At 59.1% G+C, this 25,680-nt stretch overlaps 2 protein-coding genes across 2 annotated transcripts in view; both read right to left on the bottom strand.

Moving 5' to 3' along the window:
* Window positions 1-1,286: 1,286 nt before the first annotated feature.
* UCN2 (urocortin 2) lies at window positions 1,287-1,625 on the bottom strand. Its single transcript, XM_065886376.1, has one exon. The coding sequence runs from the start codon at window positions 1,623-1,625 to the stop codon at window positions 1,287-1,289; it is 339 nt and encodes a 112-aa protein (XP_065742448.1).
* Window positions 1,626-2,945: 1,320 nt separating this feature from the next.
* The window catches only part of COL7A1 (collagen type VII alpha 1 chain), a 31,626-nt gene continuing 8,891 nt past the window's right edge, over window positions 2,946-25,680 (bottom strand). Inside the window, exons 25-119 of the mRNA XM_065885915.1 lie at window positions 25,486-25,612; window positions 25,254-25,400; window positions 24,994-25,166; window positions 24,861-24,896; window positions 24,750-24,776; window positions 24,611-24,655; window positions 24,475-24,537; window positions 23,963-24,034; window positions 23,832-23,867; window positions 23,652-23,687; window positions 23,398-23,469; window positions 23,220-23,297; window positions 22,947-22,973; window positions 22,811-22,864; window positions 22,607-22,669; window positions 22,456-22,515; window positions 22,303-22,338; window positions 22,059-22,103; window positions 21,944-21,979; window positions 21,542-21,586; window positions 21,425-21,460; window positions 21,271-21,303; window positions 20,888-20,920; window positions 20,663-20,716; window positions 20,527-20,586; window positions 20,396-20,431; window positions 20,218-20,298; window positions 20,082-20,117; window positions 19,840-19,884; window positions 19,530-19,601; window positions 19,241-19,285; window positions 18,943-18,969; window positions 18,727-18,756; window positions 18,516-18,596; window positions 18,404-18,439; window positions 18,293-18,328; window positions 18,122-18,202; window positions 17,830-17,865; window positions 17,358-17,420; window positions 17,045-17,089; window positions 16,394-16,429; window positions 16,286-16,321; window positions 16,079-16,174; window positions 15,935-15,970; window positions 15,813-15,848; window positions 15,649-15,696; window positions 15,282-15,317; window positions 15,028-15,150; window positions 14,750-14,950; window positions 14,624-14,659; window positions 14,490-14,543; window positions 14,238-14,306; window positions 14,118-14,162; window positions 13,940-14,002; window positions 13,748-13,792; window positions 13,386-13,421; window positions 13,215-13,250; window positions 13,023-13,067; window positions 12,773-12,805; window positions 12,633-12,695; window positions 12,507-12,542; window positions 12,347-12,427; window positions 12,139-12,207; window positions 11,961-11,996; window positions 11,839-11,880; window positions 11,639-11,683; window positions 11,505-11,549; window positions 10,939-10,974; window positions 10,796-10,855; window positions 10,548-10,655; window positions 10,297-10,368; window positions 10,107-10,142; window positions 9,831-9,890; window positions 9,664-9,708; window positions 9,397-9,432; window positions 9,254-9,289; window positions 9,123-9,179; window positions 8,916-8,987; window positions 8,286-8,357; window positions 8,010-8,045; window positions 7,639-7,719; window positions 7,336-7,389; window positions 7,194-7,247; window positions 7,057-7,119; window positions 5,984-6,046; window positions 5,763-5,879; window positions 5,501-5,578; window positions 5,350-5,403; window positions 5,131-5,179; window positions 4,400-4,432; window positions 4,165-4,251; window positions 3,848-3,937; window positions 3,562-3,765; window positions 3,289-3,372; window positions 2,946-3,082 (exon numbers count right to left, since the gene is read on the bottom strand). Coding sequence (XP_065741987.1) covers window positions 2,946-3,082; window positions 3,289-3,372; window positions 3,562-3,765; window positions 3,848-3,937; window positions 4,165-4,251; window positions 4,400-4,432; window positions 5,131-5,179; window positions 5,350-5,403; window positions 5,501-5,578; window positions 5,763-5,879; window positions 5,984-6,046; window positions 7,057-7,119; window positions 7,194-7,247; window positions 7,336-7,389; window positions 7,639-7,719; window positions 8,010-8,045; window positions 8,286-8,357; window positions 8,916-8,987; window positions 9,123-9,179; window positions 9,254-9,289; window positions 9,397-9,432; window positions 9,664-9,708; window positions 9,831-9,890; window positions 10,107-10,142; window positions 10,297-10,368; window positions 10,548-10,655; window positions 10,796-10,855; window positions 10,939-10,974; window positions 11,505-11,549; window positions 11,639-11,683; window positions 11,839-11,880; window positions 11,961-11,996; window positions 12,139-12,207; window positions 12,347-12,427; window positions 12,507-12,542; window positions 12,633-12,695; window positions 12,773-12,805; window positions 13,023-13,067; window positions 13,215-13,250; window positions 13,386-13,421; window positions 13,748-13,792; window positions 13,940-14,002; window positions 14,118-14,162; window positions 14,238-14,306; window positions 14,490-14,543; window positions 14,624-14,659; window positions 14,750-14,950; window positions 15,028-15,150; window positions 15,282-15,317; window positions 15,649-15,696; window positions 15,813-15,848; window positions 15,935-15,970; window positions 16,079-16,174; window positions 16,286-16,321; window positions 16,394-16,429; window positions 17,045-17,089; window positions 17,358-17,420; window positions 17,830-17,865; window positions 18,122-18,202; window positions 18,293-18,328; window positions 18,404-18,439; window positions 18,516-18,596; window positions 18,727-18,756; window positions 18,943-18,969; window positions 19,241-19,285; window positions 19,530-19,601; window positions 19,840-19,884; window positions 20,082-20,117; window positions 20,218-20,298; window positions 20,396-20,431; window positions 20,527-20,586; window positions 20,663-20,716; window positions 20,888-20,920; window positions 21,271-21,303; window positions 21,425-21,460; window positions 21,542-21,586; window positions 21,944-21,979; window positions 22,059-22,103; window positions 22,303-22,338; window positions 22,456-22,515; window positions 22,607-22,669; window positions 22,811-22,864; window positions 22,947-22,973; window positions 23,220-23,297; window positions 23,398-23,469; window positions 23,652-23,687; window positions 23,832-23,867; window positions 23,963-24,034; window positions 24,475-24,537; window positions 24,611-24,655; window positions 24,750-24,776; window positions 24,861-24,896; window positions 24,994-25,166; window positions 25,254-25,400; window positions 25,486-25,612 — 5,745 coding nt within the window. The remainder of the gene's footprint in view (window positions 3,083-3,288; window positions 3,373-3,561; window positions 3,766-3,847; window positions 3,938-4,164; window positions 4,252-4,399; window positions 4,433-5,130; window positions 5,180-5,349; window positions 5,404-5,500; window positions 5,579-5,762; window positions 5,880-5,983; window positions 6,047-7,056; window positions 7,120-7,193; window positions 7,248-7,335; window positions 7,390-7,638; window positions 7,720-8,009; window positions 8,046-8,285; window positions 8,358-8,915; window positions 8,988-9,122; window positions 9,180-9,253; window positions 9,290-9,396; window positions 9,433-9,663; window positions 9,709-9,830; window positions 9,891-10,106; window positions 10,143-10,296; window positions 10,369-10,547; window positions 10,656-10,795; window positions 10,856-10,938; window positions 10,975-11,504; window positions 11,550-11,638; window positions 11,684-11,838; window positions 11,881-11,960; window positions 11,997-12,138; window positions 12,208-12,346; window positions 12,428-12,506; window positions 12,543-12,632; window positions 12,696-12,772; window positions 12,806-13,022; window positions 13,068-13,214; window positions 13,251-13,385; window positions 13,422-13,747; window positions 13,793-13,939; window positions 14,003-14,117; window positions 14,163-14,237; window positions 14,307-14,489; window positions 14,544-14,623; window positions 14,660-14,749; window positions 14,951-15,027; window positions 15,151-15,281; window positions 15,318-15,648; window positions 15,697-15,812; window positions 15,849-15,934; window positions 15,971-16,078; window positions 16,175-16,285; window positions 16,322-16,393; window positions 16,430-17,044; window positions 17,090-17,357; window positions 17,421-17,829; window positions 17,866-18,121; window positions 18,203-18,292; window positions 18,329-18,403; window positions 18,440-18,515; window positions 18,597-18,726; window positions 18,757-18,942; window positions 18,970-19,240; window positions 19,286-19,529; window positions 19,602-19,839; window positions 19,885-20,081; window positions 20,118-20,217; window positions 20,299-20,395; window positions 20,432-20,526; window positions 20,587-20,662; window positions 20,717-20,887; window positions 20,921-21,270; window positions 21,304-21,424; window positions 21,461-21,541; window positions 21,587-21,943; window positions 21,980-22,058; window positions 22,104-22,302; window positions 22,339-22,455; window positions 22,516-22,606; window positions 22,670-22,810; window positions 22,865-22,946; window positions 22,974-23,219; window positions 23,298-23,397; window positions 23,470-23,651; window positions 23,688-23,831; window positions 23,868-23,962; window positions 24,035-24,474; window positions 24,538-24,610; window positions 24,656-24,749; window positions 24,777-24,860; window positions 24,897-24,993; window positions 25,167-25,253; window positions 25,401-25,485; window positions 25,613-25,680) is intronic.

Here is a 25,680-nt window from a genome sequence, read left to right as displayed (position 1 = left end):
TCTACACTACCCAGAATACCTGCCTCATCTGCAGGCAAGCCTGACCACACTCTCCAGAAGGTCAGTCCCATCCCAGCACAGCAATGGAGTTGGGGTTGTGAGATTAGGCAAAATATACGCCCTGCACACCAAGGGATAGGTCAGTGAAATTGGGGCGGGAGGAGTGGGGAGAGGAGCAGCGTAGCCAGCTATGACTCCGCCCTCGTGTGTCACTGCCTGGGTGCACACGACTGTGTGATTCTTGTCTATCCCATTCTCCAGTCACTACATGTATTGAGCGCTTTCTGCGTGCCAGAACCTTCATGTACATTACATCACTCAGTGCTCACAAGAAGCTTGGTGGCATCACTGTGCTTTACAGAGGAGAAAACAGGCTTGGAAAGGTGAGGAGGTTTGCTCAGGACAATTCGATGAAGGAGGGGCAGTTGGGCCAGAGCCCCAGCAGCCTGAGCTCCCTCTCCCCTGAGCCATGTGTGTCCAAGGGCAGAGGCTGGGTATGCAGGGGTGTGGGTAAGACAGCCCCTGGCTATGTGTTGAGCGTGCTTCATGTAGGTTTGGGGGACAAGCTCCTGTTCCTCCCAGCTCCCTCATATGGCCTCACCTTGCTCACACGTACTCACAGCTGTTAGATACACAGAGATGCAGCCACACATGCGTGCACACACACCCCCCCACACACACACAGGGCAAGGCTGCCACGGCCACAGACCTCCCACGTACGACCATCTCACTCTGCCTAGAGATGTCCCTGATAGCCCCATCCATCTGGGGTGGGTGCTGTCTCATGCATGTGACCCTCCGCCAGCATTTCTCTGTGTGGTGACCTGTGGGAGGACAGGGCAGACCTGTGGGTCTGGTCTTAGGTGGGCTGGTCTCCGATGCAGTGATGGTCTCTTGTGTTGAGGTGCCTGAAAGTAGCATTACAGTGACCACACGTGATGGTGTCCAGATGCTCTGTGACTGGACACAAGTGGGACCCAGACATGGTAAGACTCCATACTGTAGTGACCTTCAATGGTAGTGTCCAAGCTGTCCAGACATACTGTAAGCCTGTGGGGCTCCTAGGAGTGGCAAGACTCCACTTGGCAACTTGACACAGCAACATCCAGGCTGTCCAGACACACTGTGACTCTGTGAGGCACTCTGATATGACACCACATGGCAGTGACCCCACGTGGCAGAGTCCTGATGCACCGTGCCCAGATGTAGCACCGTCCAGCTCTGCCGCTGCCTTACAGGTCTCCCCATCCACACTGGCTCCATCATTGTGATCCTCTCCCTCAGGCTCAGCAGTGGCCAACATGGGCCAGGATGTGGGTACTGGCAGCAGCTTGCTCCCTCACTGCCCTGGCCCGGGCCTGCTCCAGTAAGATCCACAGGAGGCCAAGGGGGACATCCAGCGAGAGGGTGATGTGGGGGCCAGGGCGGAGGCCAGGGCCGGGGCGGCCCCAAGCAGTGGAGGGGCCTGTGGTGCTGGCTGAAAGGCTCTCCGAGGTCACAGGGCAGGGAGTAGCCTGGGGAAAGTTCTGAGGGAGAAGCTGGAAGCCTGGGATAGGGGTTGCTGGGACAAGCAGAGTCCTGCCCAATGTCAGGACCATCAGCACCAGCAGAGCCCACCTGGTCATCGTGTGGTCAGGCTGCAAGGAGAAAACAGGTTCAGGGCAGGGGCCCTGGTCAGCTATGGCCCATAGACAGAGACAGATGGGGAAAGCAGAGAGACAGAGAGCGGCCAGGCCAGGGACAGAGAGAGACAGAAACAGAGATGAAAGAACAAGAAGAGAGCCAGAGTGAGACAGAGATAACAGACAGAGCCAGGCAGAGAAGGGGTCAGAGGGACAGAAAGAGTGAGAAAGTGAGTGAGAGAGACAGAGATATACAAAGTGATGGAGAAACCCAGAGACAGAGAGCCACAGGTACATCTAGATATGGATATATTTTATAGAGAGAGAGATGGGGGGGAGGGAGGAAGAACAAGAACAAGAAGAAGAAAGGGAGGGAGGGAGGAGAGAGGGAGAGGGAGAAAGAGATGGAAATGAATGAGAGGGAGGCGGAGCAAATGGAGAGTGGAAGAAAAAAGAGACAGAGGGCTTCCCTGGTGGCGCAGTGGCTGAGAGTCCGCCTGCCGATGCAGGGGACACGGGTTCACGCCCCGGTCTGGGAAGATCCCATGTGCCGCGGAGCGGCTGGGCCCATGAGCCATGGCCGCTGAGCCTGTGCATCCGGAGCCTGTGCTCTGCAACGGGAGAGGCCACAACAGTGAGAGGTCCGCGTACCACAAAAAAGAAACAAACAAACAAAAAGAGACAGAAACTGCCCCAGAGACAGTGTGATGGAAATAAGGATGCAAAGAGAGAGAAACACAGAGGGACCAAAGGGGAGCCTGAGGTCTGAGCGAGAAAGCTTGTAGTAGATCCAGGGCAAAGAAAGGCAGGAATGGGGGTCCTTGAGGCAGAGAAGCAGCCAGAGATCCCAGGGCACCTCAGGTTCAGAGACCTCCACTGACTCAAATCCCAGATCCATTCAACCCCAAAGGCCCTGCCCACCCCCCTTGACCCCAGTCCTACCAGTAGCAGCCTCCTCTAGGATAAGCTAGGGCCAGGCAGTGCTGTGCTGTGGTCTGCCTCTCTGCCCTCTTCAGGGCCCATTTATCTCCCTCAGCCCCTGGGCTGACAGCTGGGCCCTGTCTCCTGGCTTGAGGCAGCCCCCCACCTATGATTCATCCCCTCCTGGGGAGCAGTGAGGACATATCCTCGGTCCCTACCCTGTCTTGTTTCTGGGGACAAGTTGGAGACTGAGGGTCACAGGACAGTGACCACGGCTGGACAGAGGGACTCTGTACCCACTTGGGATGGTACTGCCCCCCTGACACCCACACCTCCCCAAACAGTCACAACAGGGGCCTTTAAACAGCAGCTTTAATGCCCCCCAGAATCAGCACCATGTCATCACAGGCTTGGGTCAAGGGGCAGGTCAGATGCGGTCAGATTCAGCCACATCCGCTCACTGCCCACAGCCATCCCACACTGAGTCATCTGCCGGGGAGGCAGGAGCCACAATGGGGGTTTGTCCACAGGGGGGAAGGCTAGGCCCATGGAACAAGTCACTGAAATTAACGGACACGCTCATGCACGCTCACGTGCACGCAGGCCTCTAGCACCAAGGGGAGGGACAGCAGGGTCCAGCTGAGACACCGACTTCTCCAGGGGATGCTGAACTTCAGCTCATCATCTGCCTAAGCTCCCGGCAGCACCTGGGTGGGGCAGGTTGGGTTCAGCCATCTGACCTTACCCATCCCATCAGCCACAGAGAATGGGGAAGATGGGGGCATAGGGTGTGGAGGCTCTGCCCGCAGAGCGGGATGCTCACTCAGGTCTTTAAGGGAGGGAGCACTGAAGGGGGCCACACTGGGGACTCCACATAGAGCTGAGGTTCTCTACTCGGCTCTTTGGTCTGGGGAGATTCTGTCCCAGGTCCCCCAGTCTGAGGGGACTTCTGACCCAGGACCCTGACCCTGGACATGATCTGGGTAGGCCCCTAATGGGATGGGAGGTACGCCCATACCTGTCCCCTGGCTCTGAGCCACCCGGGGCGGGCAGCGGCGCTCACAGGCCTCACGGGTCCCAAAACGGTTGGCATTCCCTCCGCAACCACCATAGACAAAGGGGTGACAGGCCTCCGTACCACCTGCCACAGCCCGATGATACCAGCGCAGGGTGTAGGCAGTACAGGAGCCCTCGTCCAGTGGAAGCGAGCAGGGGTCCGGGGCTGATGGAGGTCAGAGAGGTCAGCAGGGATGGGCTCTGTCTGCCCCTCCCCCAATCCCTCTGGGCCCAGCCCCCTTTCTCACCATCGCCATCCCAAGGAGCCTCAGGGTCCTGGTATTCCTCCACGGAATACTCAGAGTATTCATACTCATCATCCTCAGGGGGCACCTGGCCTGCACGCATGGTGGGGAGTGCTGTGAGCAGGGCCCCAGCAGGGCCGGGTTCATGCTGCCCAACCCTGGCCCTTGGATGGGGTGGGCAGCACTGGTCTCCCACATGTACACAAGAGTGTTCCCTGAATGTGGACCCTACATGCGTGGCGTGGGACCTGCACACATGAGCAGCCCCGTGTGTGTCTGTTCTCCCACCCGACACACCCCACGGCTCCAGCCGTCCTCACCTTCCTCCTCTGCATGGGAGACGTGGAGAATGGGCACGGCGTGGAGCTGGGGGCCAGCGGTGTCTGCAGCGTAACTAGGGAGGGGTCCTAGAGCCAGAAGCAGGGGCACAGGGCCCTGGGGTCAGCATGGTGGCCACCCCAGCCAAGCCCCTGCTGCGAGGACCCAGGTGATGGGCACAGCAGGGCCCGGGGTGAGGAAAGTTCCGGGAGCAGAAAATACCAGAAAACTACTCACGTGATCCAGATGTGATAAACTGGCCCTGGCAGGCTGGAGGGGGCAGAGAGGGGGCAGCGAGAGAGACAATAACAGAGCAGGAGACAAAGATGGAAAGAGGCAGGGAGAGAGACGCAGGCAGGGAGAGAGACGCACACGGAGGCAGAGACATACAGAGAGGGACAGCAGGAGAGAGTGACAGACAGGAGAGAGAGGAAGGGAAGCAGAGGCAGAGAGAGAGAAAGAGAAAGAAAGGAAGGGGAGAAGCAAACAGAGGGCGAGAGTGAAGTTGGGAACAGGCCAACAAAGGGCAAGAGAGAGAGGGAGAGACAGCCAGTCAGGAGCCGCAGGCATGGAGACAGAGGGAAAGCAGCCACAGAGAGAGGCGGAAGGAGACCAGCTTCACTCTCTGATGCCCCCCAGGGCCACCAGAGCCCTCCACCCACACCCTGGCTCCACGTCAGGCCCTGAGGAACCGGCTCTGCTCACACCTCCAGCCCCTCCACACGCCACCATCCTGGGCACCCAGGAACACTACGAGTCCCTCCACCTCTGCCTGGGTCTCCATTTGGGGAAGTCCTGTCAGCATGTCTGTCCTGAAACACCTGTGTGCTTTTTGTATCCATCTGTCTCCACCCATCTCCTTGACTGCTTGCCCCTTGGAAGTTCTGGGGATGCTGCCTGCCCCTGTCTAGGGGTACGGGGATGGAGTGGGGTGGTACCCAAGAGACTGTGGGCTGAGCCCCACTCACCGCAATGCTGAATCATCTCCTGACGCACAAGGCCCCGAATGTCATCCTCCTAGGAGCCCAAGACCACAAGGGTCATGAAGAACCAATGGATCACAGAAGGACAAAGGGTACATGAAGCAGGGATCATGGAGGGACAGCGCTGAGTTAGGGTCCAGAGTCCAGGGGGTCGGGGGTTGGGTGCAGGAGGCAGAGCCCACAACCCCCATACCCCACACTCACTGTCAGCGCAGCTTCTCCCTTCTCGCCGCGGGGCCCCACAGGTCCTGGCCGCCCCTATGTGCAATGGATAGGACCAGGCTGTGACCTCTGATCTCACGGACACCAGAGGTCACTCCAACCTTTGACCCCAAGCCTAGGAATCCCCACTCACCTGCTCCCCTCTCTCTCCTGGGGTTCCAGGGACCCCAGAGGCCCCCACCACACTCTCTCCAGGGGGACCTCGTTCACCCTGTCAGACAGGACCAAGTAAGCAGGGTCAGAGGCAGTGGGGGTCAGAAGTAGGACAAATTGGGATCATAAGTTCAGAGGTTGGGGCAAAGATATTGGGGGAATGGGTTGCAGAGCTAGAGGTCAATGAGGTGTGAAGGGTCAGTGAGGCTCAGGGGTCTGGAATCAGAGTCAGGGCCCCTCACCTTCTGGCCCTGAAGTCCTTCGGGGCCTTTGGGACCAATACTGCCAGGTGGCCCGGGAGGACCACTAGAGCCATCACTGCCCCTGGGACCTGGGAAGCCCCCAATTCCTGGAGGTCCCTGAGGAGAGATAGGTCAGGGTCAGTGATGAGAGCTTCCAAAGATGGACCCACTTCCAGAGAGTACAATCTCCTCAATTCACCGTGACCTTAGCCTCAACTTACCCGCTCCCCTTTCTCGCCCTGGTCACCCTTGGGTCCTGGCTGCCCATCAAAACCGCGGTCACCCTGGGAACAGAAAGAAGCATGAGAGTCCCTCTGCCTTGGCCTACCTCAGCTCAACCCCCATAAGCCCCCAGGCCCAATGGCCATAACCTCAAGTACCTGTGGCCCTACCAGTCGAAGACCCTCAATCTGCCATGATCCCCATGACCCTGACCCCACTGTGATGCCCCTTGCCCTGACTCCACCTTTTTCCCCTACACTGACACTCCAGCCTCCCCACTGACCTCCACCCACCGTAACCCCTTAGCCCTGAGGCATGTGCTGCTCCACCTCCCATCCCTTAATCCTAAATGTGCATTGTGGGGACTTCCTTGGCAGTCCAGTGGTTAAGACTCCACGCTTCGGAATTTCCCTGGTGGTCCAGTGGTAAAGGATCCGCCTTATGATGCAGGGGACGTGGGTTTGATCCCTTGTCAGGGAACTAAGATCCCACATGCTGCGGGGCAACTAAGCCCATGTGCCACAACTACTGAGCTTGCGCGCCTCAACTAGAGAGACTGCGTGCCACAAACTACAGAGCCCACACGCTCTGGAACCCGTACACCACAACTAGAGAGCCCACGTGCCCTGGAGCCTGCGTGCCACAACTAGAGAAGAGAAAACCCGCATGACACAGCCAGAGAGAAGCCCGTGCGCCGCAACGAAGAGCCTGCACACTGCAACGAAAGATCCCGCATGCCGCAACTAAGACCTGACGCAGCCAAAGAGAAATAAAAATAAAATAAAGAAATAATAAATCAATCTTAAGAAAAAAAAAAGACTCTGCGCTGCCACTGAAGGGCACGGATTCAATCCTTGGTTGGGGAACTAAGATCCCACGTGCCACACGGTGCGGCCAAAGAAAAAATAAAAAAGCACATTGTGACCCCAACCCACCCTGAAACCTTAAGACCAGCCCCACTCCACCCCCCAATGTCCCAACGTTTCACGACCCAAAACCTTCACGACCCAGCCATGCCCTTCCCTGCTCAATCCTAAACCCCCAATGTCCACTGTTGAGAGAGACCCCATACCTTGGGACCGATCAGGCCCTCCTTCCCAGGGGCCCCTGACTGGCCTGGAACACCCGGCTCCCCCTGGAGAAGAGAAGACATTAGCTAGGCCCTGGCCCACCCATCCACTCCTCATTCTGGGGGTGCCCCACTCTCACCAACTCTCCTTTGCGTCCTGCCAGCCCTGGGCGGCCCGGGGGACCAGCTTCTCCCTGCAGGGATCAGGTGGAGGGATCAGCCTTAGGCCCCAGGCCTCACAGCCCCCCACATCCCCACGCATATGCCCCATCACCCCTGTACCTTATCTCCCTTCTCTCCATCAAGGCCACAGGCTCCCTTAACCCCCCGTTCGCCCTGCGGGAGAAAAGAAGTGAAAAATGACTTCCAGATACCTCACCCTGTTACCCCTTGACACTGAAACTACTCTCCAAACTGGCCTTAGATACTCCAACCTCTGACCTTCCAACCTCTAACCTAACACCTCACATTCAACCCCAGATACCCCCACATCTGACCCCAAATACCTGACCTCTGACCCCAGATACCTCACCCTCCAACATCAGGTCCTCCTGATTAGGGGGAAAAAAGCAGTCCCCTTCTCACCTTGAGGCCCCGGGGACCCATGAAGCCAACATCTCCTTTGTCTCCTCGGACACCAGGGGCTCCGTCTTTTCCTCGGGATCCCTGGGGGGAAAGGGGTCAATGTGAGGCCAGGGGAGGTCAGTGAGGGATCAAAGGGAATCACTTTGGATGTAATGGACAAGGAACACCATAGGGGTGAGAATCATCATTAGGGGCCAGAGCCACTGGGAAGGGCAGGGTTTTCCATGGGGATGAGGGTCACCATGGGCAGGGGTCACTATGTGGGTGGAACCATCATGGGGGCTACTGTGAAGGTAGGGTCCCTGGACAACATGAGAGTACTGGTTCACTGTAAGGTCAAAGGCCACTACATGGGCGTGGGGGCATCTTACCGGCTCACCAGGGATCCCTGCAGCACCAGGCTCACCCTGTGGGAAACACAGATGGGGGAGGGCAGCCCTTCAGTGTGACTGTCCCCTATACTGGCCTGTCTGCTGCATATGCAGCCACTCGGTGACTGCAGCCAGGGCCCAGGCTGCACAAGGAGCCCGCGTGAGCACATATGGGGCCAACAGCGAGGGAGGCAGGAAACCCTCCAATGCTCAGAGGACACCCCTGGGACGGGTGTGTGATGCATGGCTCTGGGTCTGTACTAGGGTGGGACTTGCCTTGGGTCCTGTGAGTCCACGCACTCCCAGCAACCCGGCTGAGCCCTTGTCTCCAGGCTGTCCCTTGGCGCCCTGTGGGAGTGACCAGGAGAGGGACACAATCAGGACCAGACCAGGCTGCATGCTCAGAGAATGACTGGAACCTGCTGGCTGAGGTGGAGCTGGCCAGTGCTGCTCCCACGCACTTCCCCATGGTCCCTTCCCTTCCAGCCCACGCCCCAGCAGGGTGGAGCTGGGGACTGTGGCTCGTGGGGTGGCTCATTTCTCACCCCAGGACCCCCAGATTCCTGCCACTCCTCTTACCACTGGGCCCCTACCCTTACCCCTACCTGGAGTACCCCTAACAGCCAAGGAGCCCCCTTCCCATTCCCACAGGCACTCTCATAGAGCCACAGTCCACACACTCCCCTTCTCACCTCCTATCCAGGCCCTTCGGCCCCCCCCATAGAGCCCCCATCCTCTCAGCCACCCCACAGAGTTGCTACAGCTGACAGAACCCCCTCCCCTCTGACCCCCAGAAAGCCCCCTCCCATCCTCCCCTCCTGTCCTCACAGACCCTCCATGGAGCCCCCCAGCCTGTAGGACCCCCCTCCTCACCCTGTATAGAATATCCCAGCCTCTTCCCCATACCTTTTCTCCAGGGTCCCCACTGTCTCCCCGAGGTCCTTTGTCACCATCTATGCCCCGAGGCCCTCGTTCACCCTGGGTCAGGGTCAGAAATCAGGGTCGGGGCTAAAAGTCCCTTACCCTCTGAGGGTTTGAGCTCTCAGATCCCCTGGCCCAGCCCACACAGAAGCCCCTCCCACACCCATCTGCACATGGACCAGACCCACTCACCATGTCCCCCTTGGCACCTCGTGGCCCCGGAGGCCCCATAATCACAGCTGAGTCACCCTGAGTGGACAGGGGGCAGTCAGAGGAGTCAGGAGCACCCTTAGTCCCCTGCCCTCCCCCATGCACACACTCACCTTGTCACCCTTTAGCCCTGAGGTTCCAGTGTCACCCTATTGGGTGGAAGAGTGTGAGTCTCACCGAAATAGAGAAGCCCCAAATCCTGAGTTGCAAGATCCATTCCCACCCACACTCCGGGACCTCTTCCCCATATCCTTACCTTCTCCCCACGCTCCCCCCGGCTGCCTGGGGGACCCTGTATGAGAGAAGAAAATAGTGAGCTAAGGGAATTTGTGGGGACTACTGGGGAGAGAGGTCAGGGGGCAGAGGAGGACCGGGGGGCCCGGGTGAATGGGGGAGACAAAGGACCAGAGAGTAGCCAAGGAGAACCAGAGGGCTGCAGAAGGCTGCAGAGTGTCACAAGGGCACAGAGGGCACAGACAGGGGACTGAGTCACACCACTGGCTCTTTCCCCAGGGAGACCCACCACGAGTCCTCGGGGTCCCTCCAGGCCGGGGCGGCCATCTTCACCCTGGTTGGTGACAATAGATTCAGTGACTCGGTAAGTTGGACATCAGAGGCGAGAACTGTGATGAAGGGAGTCCCAGGGTGGCTCCCTGGAATGGCCATGGCGGCAGAGCAGGACATACGTACCCGGACACCCGGCTCCCCACGCTCGCCTCGGGCCCCAGGCGGCCCTGCTCCAGTGTCTCCCTGGAGATCAACAGGACACCAGGGATCAGTGAGGGGAATTGGTGGAGGACAGAGGGTCATGGGAGGTCAGTGGAGGTTGGAGGGAGTCACAGGGGTCAGTGGAGATTGGAGAAGGTGACAGGGGTCAGTGGAGATTAGAGGGGGTGACAGGGGTTAGTGGAAGCTGGAGGGGGTGACAGGGGTGCAAGAGAGAGCCAGCAGCATTGTCCCATCTACCTTGTCTCCTTTGAGTCCAGGGGCCCCAGGCGCTCCCTGCGGGCAGAGTGAGGTGAGGCTTCTGTGCCCCTCAAAGGCACACACACATCTAGCCACACAGTGTGGCATAGTCCCCAGCCTAAGTCCCCACATGGACAGACTCCAACACACAGCAGTCAGAGACATGGAGCGTTGGGGCACTTCTACTCACCGCTAGCCCAAGGGGTCCACGTGGCCCCAAGGGACCTGGGGCTCCCTCTCTCCCTGGGGGGCCTGCCAGACCCTATAGTGAAAATGAGGTAAGAGAGGCGAAGGGTGACTTGGGAACCTTCCTCCCGTGCTGTCCCCCCAAAACCAGGAGCCCCCTCGGCAGGGTTGGGCCCCCTTCTCCTCCTCACCCAGTACCAGATTCAGAGGTCCTCAAGTCACCAAGTCCCCACGTGCAGCCCTCAGCACACTTACCCGCTCTCCACTGGGGCCCGGCTGACCCATCTCTCCTCGAGGGCCTGTCTGACCGGGGAACCCCACAATACCAGGAGCACCACGGGTGCCGGGGGGGCCCAAGTCTCCCTGGAACAAAAATAGCAAAGGGAGGAATGGCTCCAGCAGGACCCCTTCCCAGGACTAGCCCCAGAATACCCTCTTTCTCCCACCTCCAGGACCCCGCCCCACCTGCTGCCCCCACTACTAGTGATGGGGCATTGTTTTACCTTTAGACCTGGAGGACCAATTGGCCCAGGGGGCCCCTGGACCCCAACTCCTGGGTCACCCTTCAAGGGAAAGAAGAGTCAGATCAGGCTCAGGGAGTCTCAGGACCATGACCCCCAGCAAGGATGCTTTAGGGCACACATACCTTGTGACCTTTGAGTCCTGGAGCCCCTTTCTGACCCTAAAACAAAGTAAACAGCATTTGAGAGTAGGAACATGAACCCAGAGCTCAGGTATGGCCCCAAAACATTCCCACGGGAGCCCAGAGGTGACCACGGACATTTGGCACCAAGGATGTGAGTGCAGGTATGTGGGAGTGCAGACAGGAGCAGGAACTCAGACATGTCCCATTCCAGGGAGCTTAGACATGACCACAGACATGAGCTCAGATACAGGAGCACAGACAGGGTGGGGAGAGGGGCAGCACCAATACATGACCAAGGAGAGGCCCACAAAAACTCCCATGTGTCCTGAGACCTGGGAGATCAAACAGGAGCACATGTGCTCAGACACAGGGAGGAACAGAAGACCTAGGACAGGCACGTGGAAGCCAGGAGATGTGACCCCCCGCATGCTCCCAGAGCAGGACCCTGAATGCTGGAATGTTCGTCCAGGCTCGGGTTCAGATGTGCCCATGCCCAGCAACGGTCCCTCACATCCACAACTGTACTCCTCAACCCAGACTCAGACTCGCCCAGACCCCAGACTCACATCTTCACCAGGATCTCCAGGCTCCCCGGCATGGCCGGCTTCACCCTGCATAGAAAGGGTGGTGAGGGTGTCTAGCCACCCAACCGTACCCCTCCCTGCCCAATGCACAGGCCCCGCGGCCAGGCCCACCTCACCTTCTCGCCTCGCGGCCCCGGCAGTCCTCGGTCACCTTTGGCTCCCTGTGGATACAGGGGTCAGGAGGACACATGGGTGTCAGGGGCACAGACAGCTGAGACTCAAAGAGGGAGCATGAGGCCCGGACCATGTGGGGCATATTATGGAAGGTGAGGGTCACAGGGGTGGAGGAACTATGCTGTGGAGGTTCCACACTCACCGGCTCTCCCACCAGGTCTTCAGCAAGGCCTCCAGGGGTGCCCTGATGAGGGAAAGGGGTCAGTGGGATTCCTCAGCCCCTAACCCTTGTGCCCCCCAAACCAAGGCCTCCCACACACTCACCTTCTCTCCCTTTGCTCCAGGGGGCCCGACCACAGCCTGCAGGGAACTCCTGGTGAGTTACCTCGCCTCCTGCCACCTCCCCATCCCCACCTCGCCGTCCATATGGAAGGGACAAACTGGGTTTGGGAGTGAGGCAGAGGAGCTGATGCAGAAGGTGGCGGTCAGGATCAAAGATCACCTGTCCAGGGGTGCCCATGGGTCCAGGCTCTCCTTTAGGTCCGACAGGGCCAGGCAGACCTGGTGACCCCTATGGCAGAACGGTGGGTGGAACTCAATGCCTCTCCACCCCCTGTCCCTACTGCCCAGCCCTCCTCTTCCTCCAGGCACACGGCGGCTGGCACAGGCCCCATCACATGCCCACAGCGAGCTCCCCTCAGAACACACACCGGCACGCCAGGGGCTCCTCTGTCTCCGTCCTTCCCACTGGCACCATCACGACCTGGCACTCCCGGCTTCCCCGTCTCCCCCTGAGAAGGGAGAGCTCTGTCAGGGGCCTGCCCCCTGACTCCTGACCCCCGGAGTCCAGCCCTGATCCCCAGGACTCACCACTTGTCCAGGCAAACCTGGTGCCCCCTGAGGACCCTGAAGGAAACAAGTCAGATGTGAGAGGGACATGGAGAGCACGGGACCCAGAGGGCAGGGACATGCTATCTCTGCAGGGGCCTCACTCACCACAAGGCCTGAGGTGCCAGGGGGGCCAGGAAGTCCCACAGCTCCAGTGGGTCCAGGCAGGCCCTGGAGGAAGAAAAAGTTCAGGGCAGTGCCAACCCCACCCAGCTCCCTGTGACTAACCCATGGGCTGGGTCACTCACCCGTCCTGGTGGTCCTGTCTCTCCGGGCTCCCCCTGCCAAAACCCCAGAGACCGCATGACCCCACAGATGAATGAGAGGCCCTTCAGCCTCCATCCAAAGCAAAGCCCACATGGACGGAGCACCTTGGTGCTCAGTCGCATTACAGGGCAGTGACATTCCCAGAGGTTGGCAGATGTTATCCTGGTGCAGACAGGCTGCTCCAAGCCACCACCTCCTTCCAGCTACACACCCACACAAGCCTATACTCACCTTCAGGCCAGAAGGTCCCTGGGGTCCCGCAGGGCCAGCAAGACCCTAGAAAAAAGTATCAAGGGCAGGAAACTGGGGTCAGAGTTATCCACCTGGACTCATGGACTAACACAAACAAGTTATCCAACTGAGTCATCAGTGGGGGCTGATGCCTGCCCCACCCCCACTAGGCAGTGCTTCCCCATCACTCACCGGGGCACCAGGTGGTCCAGGGTCTCCATGGCCACCCTGTTGGAGAGAGAAAGAGCCAGACGAGTGGGAGCCAATCCCACCCTCCCAGGGAAACTGAGGCAGTACTGCCCATTGTAGGGGTTACCCACTGTAGGATGGGAGCAGGAGGGAGCGGGATTCTGGGATACTCACCATTGGGCCAGGGGTCCCCCTTGGACCTTGCAGACCCTGGATAGAGAAGGGGGCTTCTGAGCCTCAGTCTGGCCTCACTTGGGCCTGTTCCTGCCCTCTAGAGACCTTTGCCTGGGGGCCCCACTTCTGCACCTCTACCCCTCCCAGGCACAAATCACCCCATACCCACAGACTGCTCCACATAGACAATACACATGGGCCTGTACACGTACACAGCTACCATGCATCTGCACTCAGACCTGGGCACCCAGTCACCACACCCCGGCACCGGTCACTGGTGACACGTGCATACAGCGGCCAGCACACAGCAAAGGGTAGCTGTTCCCCAGAATCTCGGCCACGCTGTTCCTGTCATCACTCACCGGCTTCCCCTCAGGCCCAGCCACGCCACGCTCTCCTGGTAGACCCTAGAGAGAACACGTTTAAGGCTACACTGTCCTTGCCCCCATCCCAGCTTCCCCCTAGACAGCCCCAGGCAGAGCAGACTCCAGCCCGGACAACACAAGTGAGAGCCGTGTACTTGCGCACCCATGGCCTGTGGGGCAAGGACTCACCGGGATGCCATTTTGACCCCTCTGTCCAGGCTCTCCCCAGTCTCCCTTGATGCCTGGCTCACCCTGCAAGCAGAGTGTCATGCCCTGAGCCCCCATCACTGCCAGGTGCCCACAGACATGCCACCCCCGCATGCCCTCCTGCAGGGGAGGGGAAACATGGTGGGGTGGGAGGGCTCACCCTGTCTCCTTTGGGGCCTTGGTTGCCATCACTGCCTGGCTCCCCCTGTGGGGATGACATGTCAAGCCAGGCGCTGGCGCCATGGCAAGGGTGGCCCCCAGGTTGATCCCACACACTGACCTTAGCACCCTTGAGTCCAGGGGGTCCTGGTTCTCTAGAGAGTCCAGAACCTGGCTCGTCCATGGCCACCTACAAGCACAAGGTCACAGGGGAGAGATGTGTCTGTCACAGAGGCATGGAGGGGTCATCCCAGGTCACAGGGTGCCAGAGGGTTGTAGGGTCAGAGTCACCACGTGGAATTTCTGGGGCTCAAGCCAATGGTGGCCTCTTGGTGACAGCAGTCACAGGCTTGGGCAGAGCTGGGGTGATCACCTTGGGGCCAGGGGGGCCAGGGGGGCCAGGAAGGCCAGGAGGGCCGTCTCTGCCCTGCAGAAAAGAAGAAAATGGGTGGCCACCCCAACACAGCCCATAGGCAGTCCCGCCCAGTAAAGCCCCCTCCAGCTCACCTGTTCTCCACGTTCTCCTTTCTCTCCCCGCTCTCCCTGAAGTGCAAATCGCAGGGTGGGGGCTATGCCCGTGGGGAGTCCAGCTCCTCCTGAGCCCACCTCCCCAGCCATCCCAGCCAGGCTCACCCTCTCTCCTGGTCTCCCTGCCTCTCCCACACTCCCAGCCTGGCCTGGGAGCCCAGGGATACCAGGCTTTCCAGGTTCCCCAGCAAGGCCGGGAGGTCCAGGGGGGCCCCTCTCCCCAAAGGCCAGGCCAGGTGGTCCCTGAGGGCCGGGGTCTCCACGATCTCCCTTCGGCCCGCGTTCTCCAGAAAAGCCAGTGGGGCCCTGGACGAACAGAAGAGTAAATGCTGGTGTCAACCACACCCTCCACAGGACACGCCCCCTGAGCAGCCAACACACACCTCCTTGCCTGGTGGGCCCCGCTCTCCTGGGTCCCCCTTGGGGCCACGACGCCGTTCAGGCACAGGCAGGAAGCTGCCAGAGCTCTCTTCCCAGCTCTCCACGATCTCCCGCAGGGCGGACGTCTGAGTGACAGTGAGGGGTCAGAAGAGCAGGGCCATTACTGGAGCCTCCCACGCCTTGGTCTGGCCCCAAGGGCATTACTTGTCCCGTGGGGTTCCCACCAGCCCCCATGCCCAGCCCCCAAACAACCTACCTTGATGCCAATATTTTCCAGCAACCGCTCCACATTCTGGGGACACAAACTGGGTGAGGGGCTGCCCACAGAGGAGAAGGCCCCACACTGCCCCCCAAAACAGCCTCCCTACCCTCTTCCCCAGGCCTCTTGCCCAGAGGACCCTTTAGTCCTTGGTTGAGGTGGCTCGAGGTCACTGGAAGCCCCTCCCTGACATGTCCCCATTGCCCAGGTTCCCCTCAGTGTAGGCTACAGGAATCCCAACAGGGCAGGGGGCTGAGCACACAGCACAGCTCCAGTGGGGCCTCACAGCAAGTGGAAGGGGACAGAGGTGGCCGCTACAGGCGTGCACATAACAGTCAAGGGCCAGGTCCCAGGCTTCACTCACCGTCGTGCTCCCAGGCTCTCCTCTCAGGCCACGCTCTCCTGGGAGGCCCTGGAGACACCAAGAGACAAGCCGCTGGACCCAGCTTGGGGTTGGGGCTGGGGGCATGTGCGTGCATGCGTGGGTGCTATGGCTACCGGGGCAAGTGAAAAAGATGGGGGCCTCACCTGTTCCCCTTTGGGTCCAGTCTCCCCACGGTCACCCTGAGAAAAAGAATGACCAGTGGTGAAAATGCCCCCACTCTGGGCAGCCCCTGACCATACCCGCCACCCAGCATCTGCACACTCACCTTGGAGCCCGAACCTCCTGGGACACCAGGGAAACCCTGAGATATGTCAGAACACAAAGAAGTCACCCAGGATCATGGCATCCCAGGGTGACAACATAATGGCCCCTGTGGCTCCCAAGTCCTGGAACTACCCTGGACACTCACCTGGCCAGGAGGGCCAACTTGCCCTGGGATGCCCGGGGGGCCCTGGAGTCCAGGGCTACCAGGAGCTCCTCGCTCACCCTTGGGGCCATCATGACCCTGTGGAGGATGCAGCCAGCATCAGGACCCTGAGACCCCAGAAAGGAGTGGAGCCACATATCTTAGGGTCAGGGTCAGGGGTCAGAGGTTGCAGAAGACTCCAACACTCACTTCTCTCCCAGGAGCGCCCGAATCTCCCTTCTCTCCCTAAGGAAGACAAGGGTGCTTCAGACATGGCCCCAATCTGAGCCAGAGCAGACTCCAAGTGAGGGGACTCACCTTCCTCCCATCTTCTCCAGGGTCCCCAGGTCCTCCCTGCGGGCAGAGGACTCACATCAGACCCAACAGAATTAAGAATTGTCTGTGTGTCTTGGTAACTGTCTGCAAGTCCTGTGTCTACCTCACTATGTGTGGCCGTATGTATATGAGTGACTGTGGACACAAATGCATATGTCGGTCTGTCCCCACATGTATCACACGTCAGAGCCTTGGATATGTGTCTCACCACACCTCCACAGAGGTACACGTGCAGCCCTGGGGCCAAGCCATAGCACGTGTATGGGTGGAAGTGTTTGTGTGTCAACATGTCTTCAGTATCCCTGAATGTGGGCTTCACACCTGTGTGTTGGCACCTCTCCATCTGTGTCTGAGGCTCTTTGCCTGTGCCCGTGGCTGTGGTTATTTTAGCTTGTGTTGGCCCATCCAGGCACAGGTCGGCACGTCCACTTAACCCACTGTGTCTGTGAGGCTGCCCGTGTGTGCACATGGACGTGTGCTTCAGGATGTATCTGTACGTGTGGGCTACGTACTCGGGTGTCGGCACGTGTCAGCATGCGTCTGTGTGTGTGCCCCATGTGTATGGCACATCTGAACCATGTACATGTGCTAACATTTTTTGGAGGTTTCACTGTGCCTACCCTGGACACTCACGTTTTTCCCATTCAGGCCAGGCTTGCCATCCTTGCCTGGCTTTCCCTGTGGGAACAGATCATTGGTCAGAAGTCAGGGTTGGGGTGAGGGCAGTAACGGGGCAAAAGGATACCACAAGGGGACTTCCCTGGTGCACAGTGGATAAGACTCCGAGCTCCCAATGCAGGGGGCCTGGGTTTGATCCCTGGTCAGGGAACTAGATCCCACATGCATGCCACAACTAAGGAGCCCGCCTGCTGCAACTAAGACCCCGTGCAACCAAATAAATAATTTGTTTTTATTTTTAAAAGGGTACAATGAAAGTGGGACTCACCGGTGCTCCAAGGGGACCAGAGGGGCCAGCGGGGCCCTGTTCTCCTCGAAGGCCAGGAAGTCCCTGGAAAAAGTCTTTGCTAGGATTGAGAGGGCCACTGATACATCTCCGGGGGCACATCCATGGACTTGGAGAACCCCACTAAGAACCTCCTCCCGTGTAGAGTCCCCCCAGAATTGGGAGGAGCCATTGAGGTCCTGAGGCTGAGACCCGATAGGGTAGGGGGCCCTCTGCTGAAACTCCCAAGGGAAGAACCCTCAGGATTTGGGGGTCCTACTATAGCGCCCAAGGCAGAGAAGATCAGAAAGCAGGACTCTGCTCAAACCTGCCTGCCAGGGACTGGGACCCTCCCAAGGACAGGGCTGGACCAACTCCCCCTACTCCCGCTGGTCCTGTGACTATGAAGACTGGGCTACACAGTTCATGCTGGACCCCTGAGCCGCCCTCCACCCTAATATCTCCCCTTACTTACGTCTCTCCCTGGGTCCCCAGCCTTGCCTATAGCACCCTGAGGAGAGACTCAAGTCAGGGAGTCCGCAGTGATCATGGGGTCAGGGGCACTGCCCACTGACAGGGCCACTAGTTCCTGTGAACCCAAGGCCTGTCAGGCAGTAACATCCCCCACCCAGGCAGGGTACTAGGAGAAGACACAGATAACCCATCTGGCCCCAGAGCTCATCAAGACCCAGAAGACTCCAGTGAGTCTGGAGCCATACAAAGGGGCAGGGAAGGGGCGTGACCAGGCAGTGACCGCCACGACTCACAGGCAGCCCAGGGGGACCAGGGGTTCCTGGTTTCCCATCCAGTCCACTGCGGCCATCCAGGCCAGGGGGGCCCCGGTCACCCTGAGGAAAACAGAGTGGTAAGAGGCCTCGAAGGATGAGATGGATCTGAGAGCCCAGGCTCACAGTCGGAAAACCTCCATGCCCTCTCACCTTTTCTCCTCCTGGGCCTCGAACACCTGGGTCCCCCTGAAGGGAACAAGGTCAGTGAGAGGTGAGGGCAAGATGGGAACTTAGGCTGATGGGGCAAAGTGTGTCACTCACCTGCGGGCCTGGGGGACCCCGAAGTCCACTGATGCCCTGAGGACAAGGGGAGGAAGAAATCAGAGCAGGCTTTCCCAGGCCCACACGTTCCTGTGGGATAAGCCACACTTACTCTCTCCCCAGAAGCTCCAGGGGGGCCGGGGTCACCCTTGGGTCCTCGAGGACCCTCCTGTCCACGGTCCCCAGACTCTCCCTATGGTAGAGACAAACATGTTGAGGGAATAGCACTAGGGCCACAGGCATGCCCGAGGCAGAACCTGTCATGGGGGTGCTGGGATGCTTTCTTATGCTCACAGCTTCACTCCACCCACGGAACATGATACCTTCTCTCTGACTCCAAGTCCCGTGTCCACCTGTGGAGGGAATGGCCAGTGAGAAGAATAGTTCAAGTAGGGGAGGAGGAGTTGGTGAGGATCAGTAAAGACATCAGGGGGCAGTAGGGGAAGTGGGAGTCAGTGGAGGGGATGAAGGGACACCGTGTGGGGCTAACAGGGGCAGGTGAGGGAGATGACAGAGAATCAGACCCAGGCAACCCTTACCAGCCGTCCAGGGGGTCCTGGGGGACCCTAGGAAAGGAAAGAACTGTAGTCAACAGGAGCCCTGCGGCCCCACGGTATGACTCAGGTTTGCCTCAAGCTCAGCTCTGCTCCCAGATTCCCTGCACCCCAATGCCAAACCCCAGAAGCCAGGTCAGGCCTGGAGGTGGCCACCAGGGCTCCCGACCTTGACCTCCAGGCCCTTAATGGAGGTGCTGACCAGACTGAGCACCAGAACCCTGTATCCCTCCCGAGCCCAGAACAAGCGCACTACTGAGCCCAGAACACCAGCACTACTCACTGGCTCCCCACGGTCACCCTTTGGTCCAGATGGTCCAGGGCTCCCCTACAGAAAGTCAGAGGGTCAGGGTCAGTGAGGAGAGGCAGAAGTTTGGGGGAGCTTTGGAAACACCCTAAGGATTCATGGGGATCCTGGTGGCCTTTGGGGGTTGTGATGAAGGGGTCAAAGGAAATGAGGACTGTGAGGGTTTAGCGCTGCAGGGTCGGGGTGGCAGGATCAGAGGCTGGGAGCTGGATGGTTGGAGATTGAAGTTGAGGTTAGAGTTCAGGGATCAGAGGTCAGGACTCACGTTTCGTCCATCCTCTCCAGGATCTCCCTGGTCTCCCTTCTCACCCACAGGCCCCCGAGTTCCAGGTGCCCCCTGAGAAGAGTAGCTGGTGTGAGACAGACCCTCCCAGCATTTTGCAGATTCCCCCATGACCCCCATACTGCCCCAGTTCTCCATCACCCTGAAAACCATGTCAGAGTTCCCCATCACCACATGCCTCCCTCCAGACTCTCCCATCACCCTTTCTCCCCTCAGAGTTTCCCACAGCTTCATGCCCACCTCCTATACATTCTCTCATCATCCCCCCTTACTTCTCCCCGCAAAGCCTCACCCGAAGGCCACGCTCGCCAGCTTTTCCAGGCAAACCTGGTTCACCCTGGTGGTGGAGAGAACGTCACATCAAACAGGTGAGTTAGGCTCAAACTAACTCAGGGAGTGGCGACAGAGAAGGGCCTGGGAACCAACTGGACCAGAGGCAGGAGGGTGGACTGGATAACCTGGTGGAGCCCCAGTCCCCCAGGGATCACAGTTCAAGGGTAAAGGATCAGAAACCACAGTGGGAAGGAATCTCACCGGGGGACCCTCGTCACCTTTCTCTCCAACTTCACCCTGTGAGACATGAGAGTCAGCCTTGGTCCCCAAACCCCCAGGGAGGCCAGCAGTACCTTACTCCCCATCCCCCAGCACTCCCCCAGTCCAGTCCTCTTACATCTCGTCCTCGGGGGCCGATGGGTCCTGGGGAACCAGGACGACCAGGGTCTCCCGTCTCTCCGGGAGGCCCTGAGTCACCCTGTGGAGGAGGCAAGAGTGATGTAGCACGTATAGCCAGCCCTTGAGGGGAGGTGACCCCAGAAACCTTGATGTTACCCAAGGTCACAGGCACTCACCGGCGCTCCTGCTCTGCCAGTGAGGCCAATGGGACCCTGCAGGGCATAGGGAGGGAGGCACGACTTAGTTGGGGCTCCCAGGCACCACCTCATCTCCTTCTGTCACACTCCCCATCCCCACATTTACTCACCCGGACTCCAGGGTCTCCCTTGGGGCCAGGGTCTCCAGGAAGAACCAAGCCAGGTGGGCCCTGGGGGAGGAAGGATCAGAGGTCAGGGGACACAACCATCACCTGTCCTAACCCCTAAACACTTCCCCACACTTACCCGTTCCCCTTTGACTCCGGTAGCTCCTTTGGGCCCAGGGAGCCCTACGTCTCCCTGGAGGTGACAAAGACCATCAGCATCAGCCACAGGCTCCATGAACCCACCACCCAGCGATCATGCCACAACTGTCATGACCTCCGGGGGCCTCCAGGCAGGCCCAGAGGCAGGCCCTATGACCTTGATCTCAACCCTGTAACAGCTTCCCTTCACTCTTACCAGACTTACCTTCTCTCCTTTAGCTCCAGCACCCCCAGGTCCCTGAAAACAAACAGGACAGACATGGCTTGGCCCTGCCTAGGGATCACACTACGACAGGCTTGATTGGAGTTGGGGTTATATAGAATCAGAAGTCTCTGCCCAGAGGTCACAGGGTCACCGCTGGGAGCAGGGCAGGGGTTACACAGGGCTCACGACCTGTATGGTGGTCATGGGTTCACAGGATCACAGCCAGGAGTTGGAAGGCGTGTTACAGCATTAGAGTCACAGAGCTCTGAGCCAGTCCAGGGTCCCAAGGTTATGGGGTCACAGCCTGGAACGCTGGTTTCCAGGCGGGTCACACTGCTCAAGGGCCTGTGCGGTGATCGGAAACACACCCTCCCTTTACTCACCACTGTGGGGTCCCCAGGGCGACCAGGCTCCCCCTGTAGAGAAAGGATAGGGACAGGGATGGGTCAGGGACCCACCTAGGAACTCAAGGCCCCAGTATCCCACCTGCCACAATCCCTGGTATCGGGGGCACTTGACTCCCAGCCCATGACCCACCTTCTCTCCTCGGCGGCCAGTGGGTCCTGGTGGCCCCTGCACATGGAGAAAGCATGAGCCCAGAATGGGGAGGAACACATGAGAGCCCTACTCCTGATCCCACAGTCACATACTTACTTCAGGACCCTCAGGTCCAGGATGCCCAGCAACTCCTGGTGGACCCTGGGGAAGAGAAGCAAAAATGCTGACCCAGGTGGGTGGGGGCAGGGGGATTATGGCAGGTAAGGGCTAGAGGTTCAGGATGGGGGTCACAGAAGATCAGGATTTAGGTCAGCAGGGGTCAAACTCGGCAGGAAGACAGAGACCAGGTCAGTGGAAGTCAAGGTCAGTTCAGCAGGGTCAGAAAGCTAAAAGCGGGTCCCTGGGGTTGAGGGTTAGAGCCTGCATCAGCAGAGATTAGGAGTCATGTGAGGAGGGGTGGAGGGCCAGGGGCAGTGGAGGTCAAGGGCAAGAAGTCAGAACCAGGAGGGGTACGGAGCCAAGGTCTGCTGGCACCGGCAGTGGGGTCAGTGGGCTCACCTGTGGTCCCGCTGGGCCAGGGGATCCACGTTCACCCTGATGGAGCAGAATGGGTCAGAGCTGAGTCTGGCTCCAGATCCTCTGGGGCCCTGAGGGCCCCCCAGGTTGCACTTACCTTTTCTCCAGTCTCACCGATGGCCCCTGTTAGTCCTTGGTCACCCTGAGGGGAGAGAGATAGGAGAGGGGCCTTTACTGTCGAACCCCAGACAAAGTGTCTCAAACTCCAATCATCTGTCTCTGAAATCACAGCCTCTGACCTGGGGAGAACCCTTATCTCCTGATCCTCCTGCCTCCCCTAATCCTATAGGGGTCCCAGTGTGTCACCTCTCATACCTGACCCCTCACAAAATGGCACTTACTTTGGGGCCAGTGTCTCCAGGAAGTCCCCGTAGGCCCTGAAAGGGGTTCAGAGATTTGGGTTTGGGAATAAGGATGGAGTAGAGGGTTGATGGCTGAGGGTGGGGGCTGGAGCTATGCCCACCACGCTCAGAATCCCTGGCCTCTGCACTCACCGGCTCACCCAGGGTCCCAGGTTGTCCTGGGAGGCCTGGGGCTCCATCTTCACAGTCACCCTGAAGGAGAAACAGGTGGGTAGAAGACCCTGCTCCCAGCACCCAGAGGCCTCACCTCAGAACTGGGACACCAAGAAGTCAGATCTCCCACCTTTTCTCCTTTTTCTCCAGGGGGGCCAACTGAGCCTTGGGGTCCACGGCTTCCAGGAAGACCCTAGGAGGAGGTGAGTAAAAATGTGAGCCCCAAACTGAGGTCCAGCACCCACCCACTGCCCCAGAAAAGCCCCCAGCTCCTCTATCCACACCCCAGAGCATGGGCCACAGGGTCCCCAGCAGAGCCTCAAGGCTCCCTCACCGGCAGCCCAGGCTCCCCTAAAGCAACGCTGCCATCACCTGGTCCAGGGGGACCCTGGGAAAGAACAGCAGGTCAGGGGATGGCCGGGGGGAATCAGACTCCAAGCCACCCCCAGCATAACTTGCCCCTCACTTACCCGCTCCCCACGATCACCTTTCTCACCCTGGAAGAGAGATCATGACACGTGACCCTGGACCACACCTCCACACCCCAAGATACCAGGAGGAATGAGAGTCTTGGGGTCAAACTGGATTACAAAGTTCATGGAGGAACTGAGGAGTCATGGGTGGGGGTGGTCAAGAGGTCATGAGCTCAGAGTGACCAGCAGGGGTTGTGTGGGTTTCAATGAGGTCACCAGGTCACTGGATCACATGGAGGTGATGAGACCATATGGCGGTCATGCCCTCACCTTCACAGCTGTTCCAGAAAATCCTGGGGGACCACGGGGTCCTGGGTCTCCCAATGGGCCACGAGATCCAGGGGGACCCTGATGGAAGAGACAAAATATAAAGTACAACCCCACAGACCCACCCCACTGGTTCCCCCATCACACATCACTCCCCTCCACACCATACTCCAGAACTTACTGGAGGTCCAGGGTCCCCTTTCTGCCCAGGAAGCCCTGGGCCCTCGCCTCCAATGACTCGTCCAGGCTCTCCCTGCAGGGCAGAGAACAGCAGAAAGGATTCAGGGTATGGGAGCCTTGAGGTAGGAGAAGCCCCTAGAGTTCCCCAGCTATTCCTCATCATGCCTTAGGCCCCACACAGTGTCTCTCCTGGGGCAACCCTGTTCCTCCCTTGGACATCCTGGCTTGGTTCCCTCCCCTCCCTCCTTCACCTACCGGCTCCCCCTTTGGGCCTCGAGGTCCTCGCTCTCCCTGAGGACAAAACAGAGTAAAGGGTGATGCTTGGTCTCAGTGCATTTCAGGGTGGGCCCCTACAAGCCAACCCCGCTCCACCACCCCAGCTCCCCACCCTACAGAAAGGGCTCTGGGAAGACACTGTGGGGCAGAGCAACTTACTGGTTCTCCACGAGGACTGGGCCACCCTGGGGAGCCCTATAAATGGAGGCCAGAGTCAGACCAGTCAGACCACCCCACCCGCTCAAGCAAAGCATCCCACCATGTGAACTGTGAGGGCAAGGCTTGCTCACCTTCGGGCCGGGGGTTCCAGGAGTACCAGGGCGGCCAGGGCTGCCTGGAGGCCCATCTGCCCCAGGGAAGCCCTAAGGAGGCAAAGAGGTTAGGGCAGGAAGGGACCCTCCCTCAGTGCCCCTGGTTCGCTGGAGGAGCCCTAACTGACTATTCTTCACCTGAACCCCTCACCCCACAGGCCCCTGAGCGTTGTTGGGGGTACAGCACTGATGTATGTACCCTGTGAGCTGAATGGAGCCGAACCCCAGGCACAAGGGCAGTGATGAGGCCAGGGCCTTCCCTGCCTCTTGGACTTGGAACTTCCACCCGGGCTCTCCAGGGGATCTCAAAACCCCACTGGTCCCCCCTAATTCAGATCCTTCCCCAAAGTCTCTGCTGTGGTTGATAATGTCCACTTAGGCTTCTAAGAATACTCTGTGTTTCTAACTCTGTTTCTTCATTCCCTCTTGTAATAACCCTAAGGAAGCTTCGAGGATTGTCTTAGGGGAACCTCAATGGTCTCTACACTCACCCTCTCACCCTTCGCAATGGTACTTCCAGGAGGTCCCTGGGGGCCAGGAACACCCATCCTGCCCTGAGAGAAGAGAGCAGGTGAAGAGGCAGTACACCGGTCAGGGGACAGAGGACAGGTATGGGGTGGCACTCACCGGGAGGCCGGGGGGACCAGGAGGCCCGGCTTGTCCTTTCAGCCCCTAGGAAGGATGATCGGTGAGCCCTGTGCTGCTGACCTCCCCCTGACCCACTGAGCCCCCAACCCATTCTCTACCCCCAACCAGAGCCACTCACCATCTCTCCGGGTTCCCCCTTCTGGCCCTGGGGAAAGATGTGTCGGGCGACAGTCAGAGTGGCAAGTTCCAAGAGTGGCCCTCACCCACCCTCTCAACCCTGGACACTTACCTTTGGACAATGCACCGAGCAAGGCTCTGGCTGTAGCTGTGGACACAGGGTCTCCTGGAGGTCAGCCGTTCTACCAAGAGCCCCCAGACCCTCTGTTTTTCACCACCTAGTCCCCCAGAGGCCCCTTCCAAACCTGGGTGGTCAAAGCCATCTGACACAGGGCTGTTGCCAGACTACTGACTGCCCGGTCCAAGCTTGGACCATCATCCACGGTGAAGAAGGTCTGGGCAGAGTCCATGCCCGGCACCAAGCGACGCAGCTGTTCTGGGTCAGCTCCTGCCAGGCCCAGCATCATCACTTTGAGCCCTAAGGAGGGGTCCAGCAGCTTGCATGACGACCCTGCTGGGGCCAACCCTATTCCCAGGTCCCATTCCCACCAGCCCTGCTCCTCACCAGCAGCCTGGGCCTCACGGATAGAGCTGAAGATGTCACCTCTCAAGGGCTCATCCACCAGTAGAACCATCACCCCCGACACGTGCCGGCGTCGTCCAGGGGCATCTGGTGCCAACAGGTATCTGTGAGCTGTAACCACTGCTGTGCCTGAGAGAAAGTTCATGTCAGAACCCAGGGGCACCAAGCTCCCAATGGGAAAGCCCCAAGAATCCATGTCCACTGTAGTCCTTACCCAGGTTGTTCCCACTTGGGTCCGTGTAGGGGATGTTGCGGATCTTCTGCCGGATGACACCAAGGTCATAGGAGCTGTTCAGCGAGAACAGTGGGGAGGGCCGGTGACTGTAGGACAGGAGGCCAACCTAGGGTAGGGAGACCACAGAGCCTGGGGAGGATGACACAGCAGGGACAGGGGACACAGAGCCTGGTG

Source organism: Phocoena phocoena, chromosome 10, assembly GCF_963924675.1.
Source record: "Phocoena phocoena chromosome 10, mPhoPho1.1, whole genome shotgun sequence".
NCBI classification, from domain to species: domain Eukaryota; kingdom Metazoa; phylum Chordata; class Mammalia; order Artiodactyla; family Phocoenidae; genus Phocoena; species Phocoena phocoena.
The sequence above is the reverse complement of the archived record's forward strand: the minus strand, read 5'-3'. Positions and strand labels throughout refer to the sequence as shown.

Coding starts and splice junctions, on each gene's coding strand:
- UCN2 (XM_065886376.1), bottom strand. CDS start 1,625: ATGACCAGGTGGGCTCTGCTGGTGCTGATGGTCCTGACATTGGGCAGG.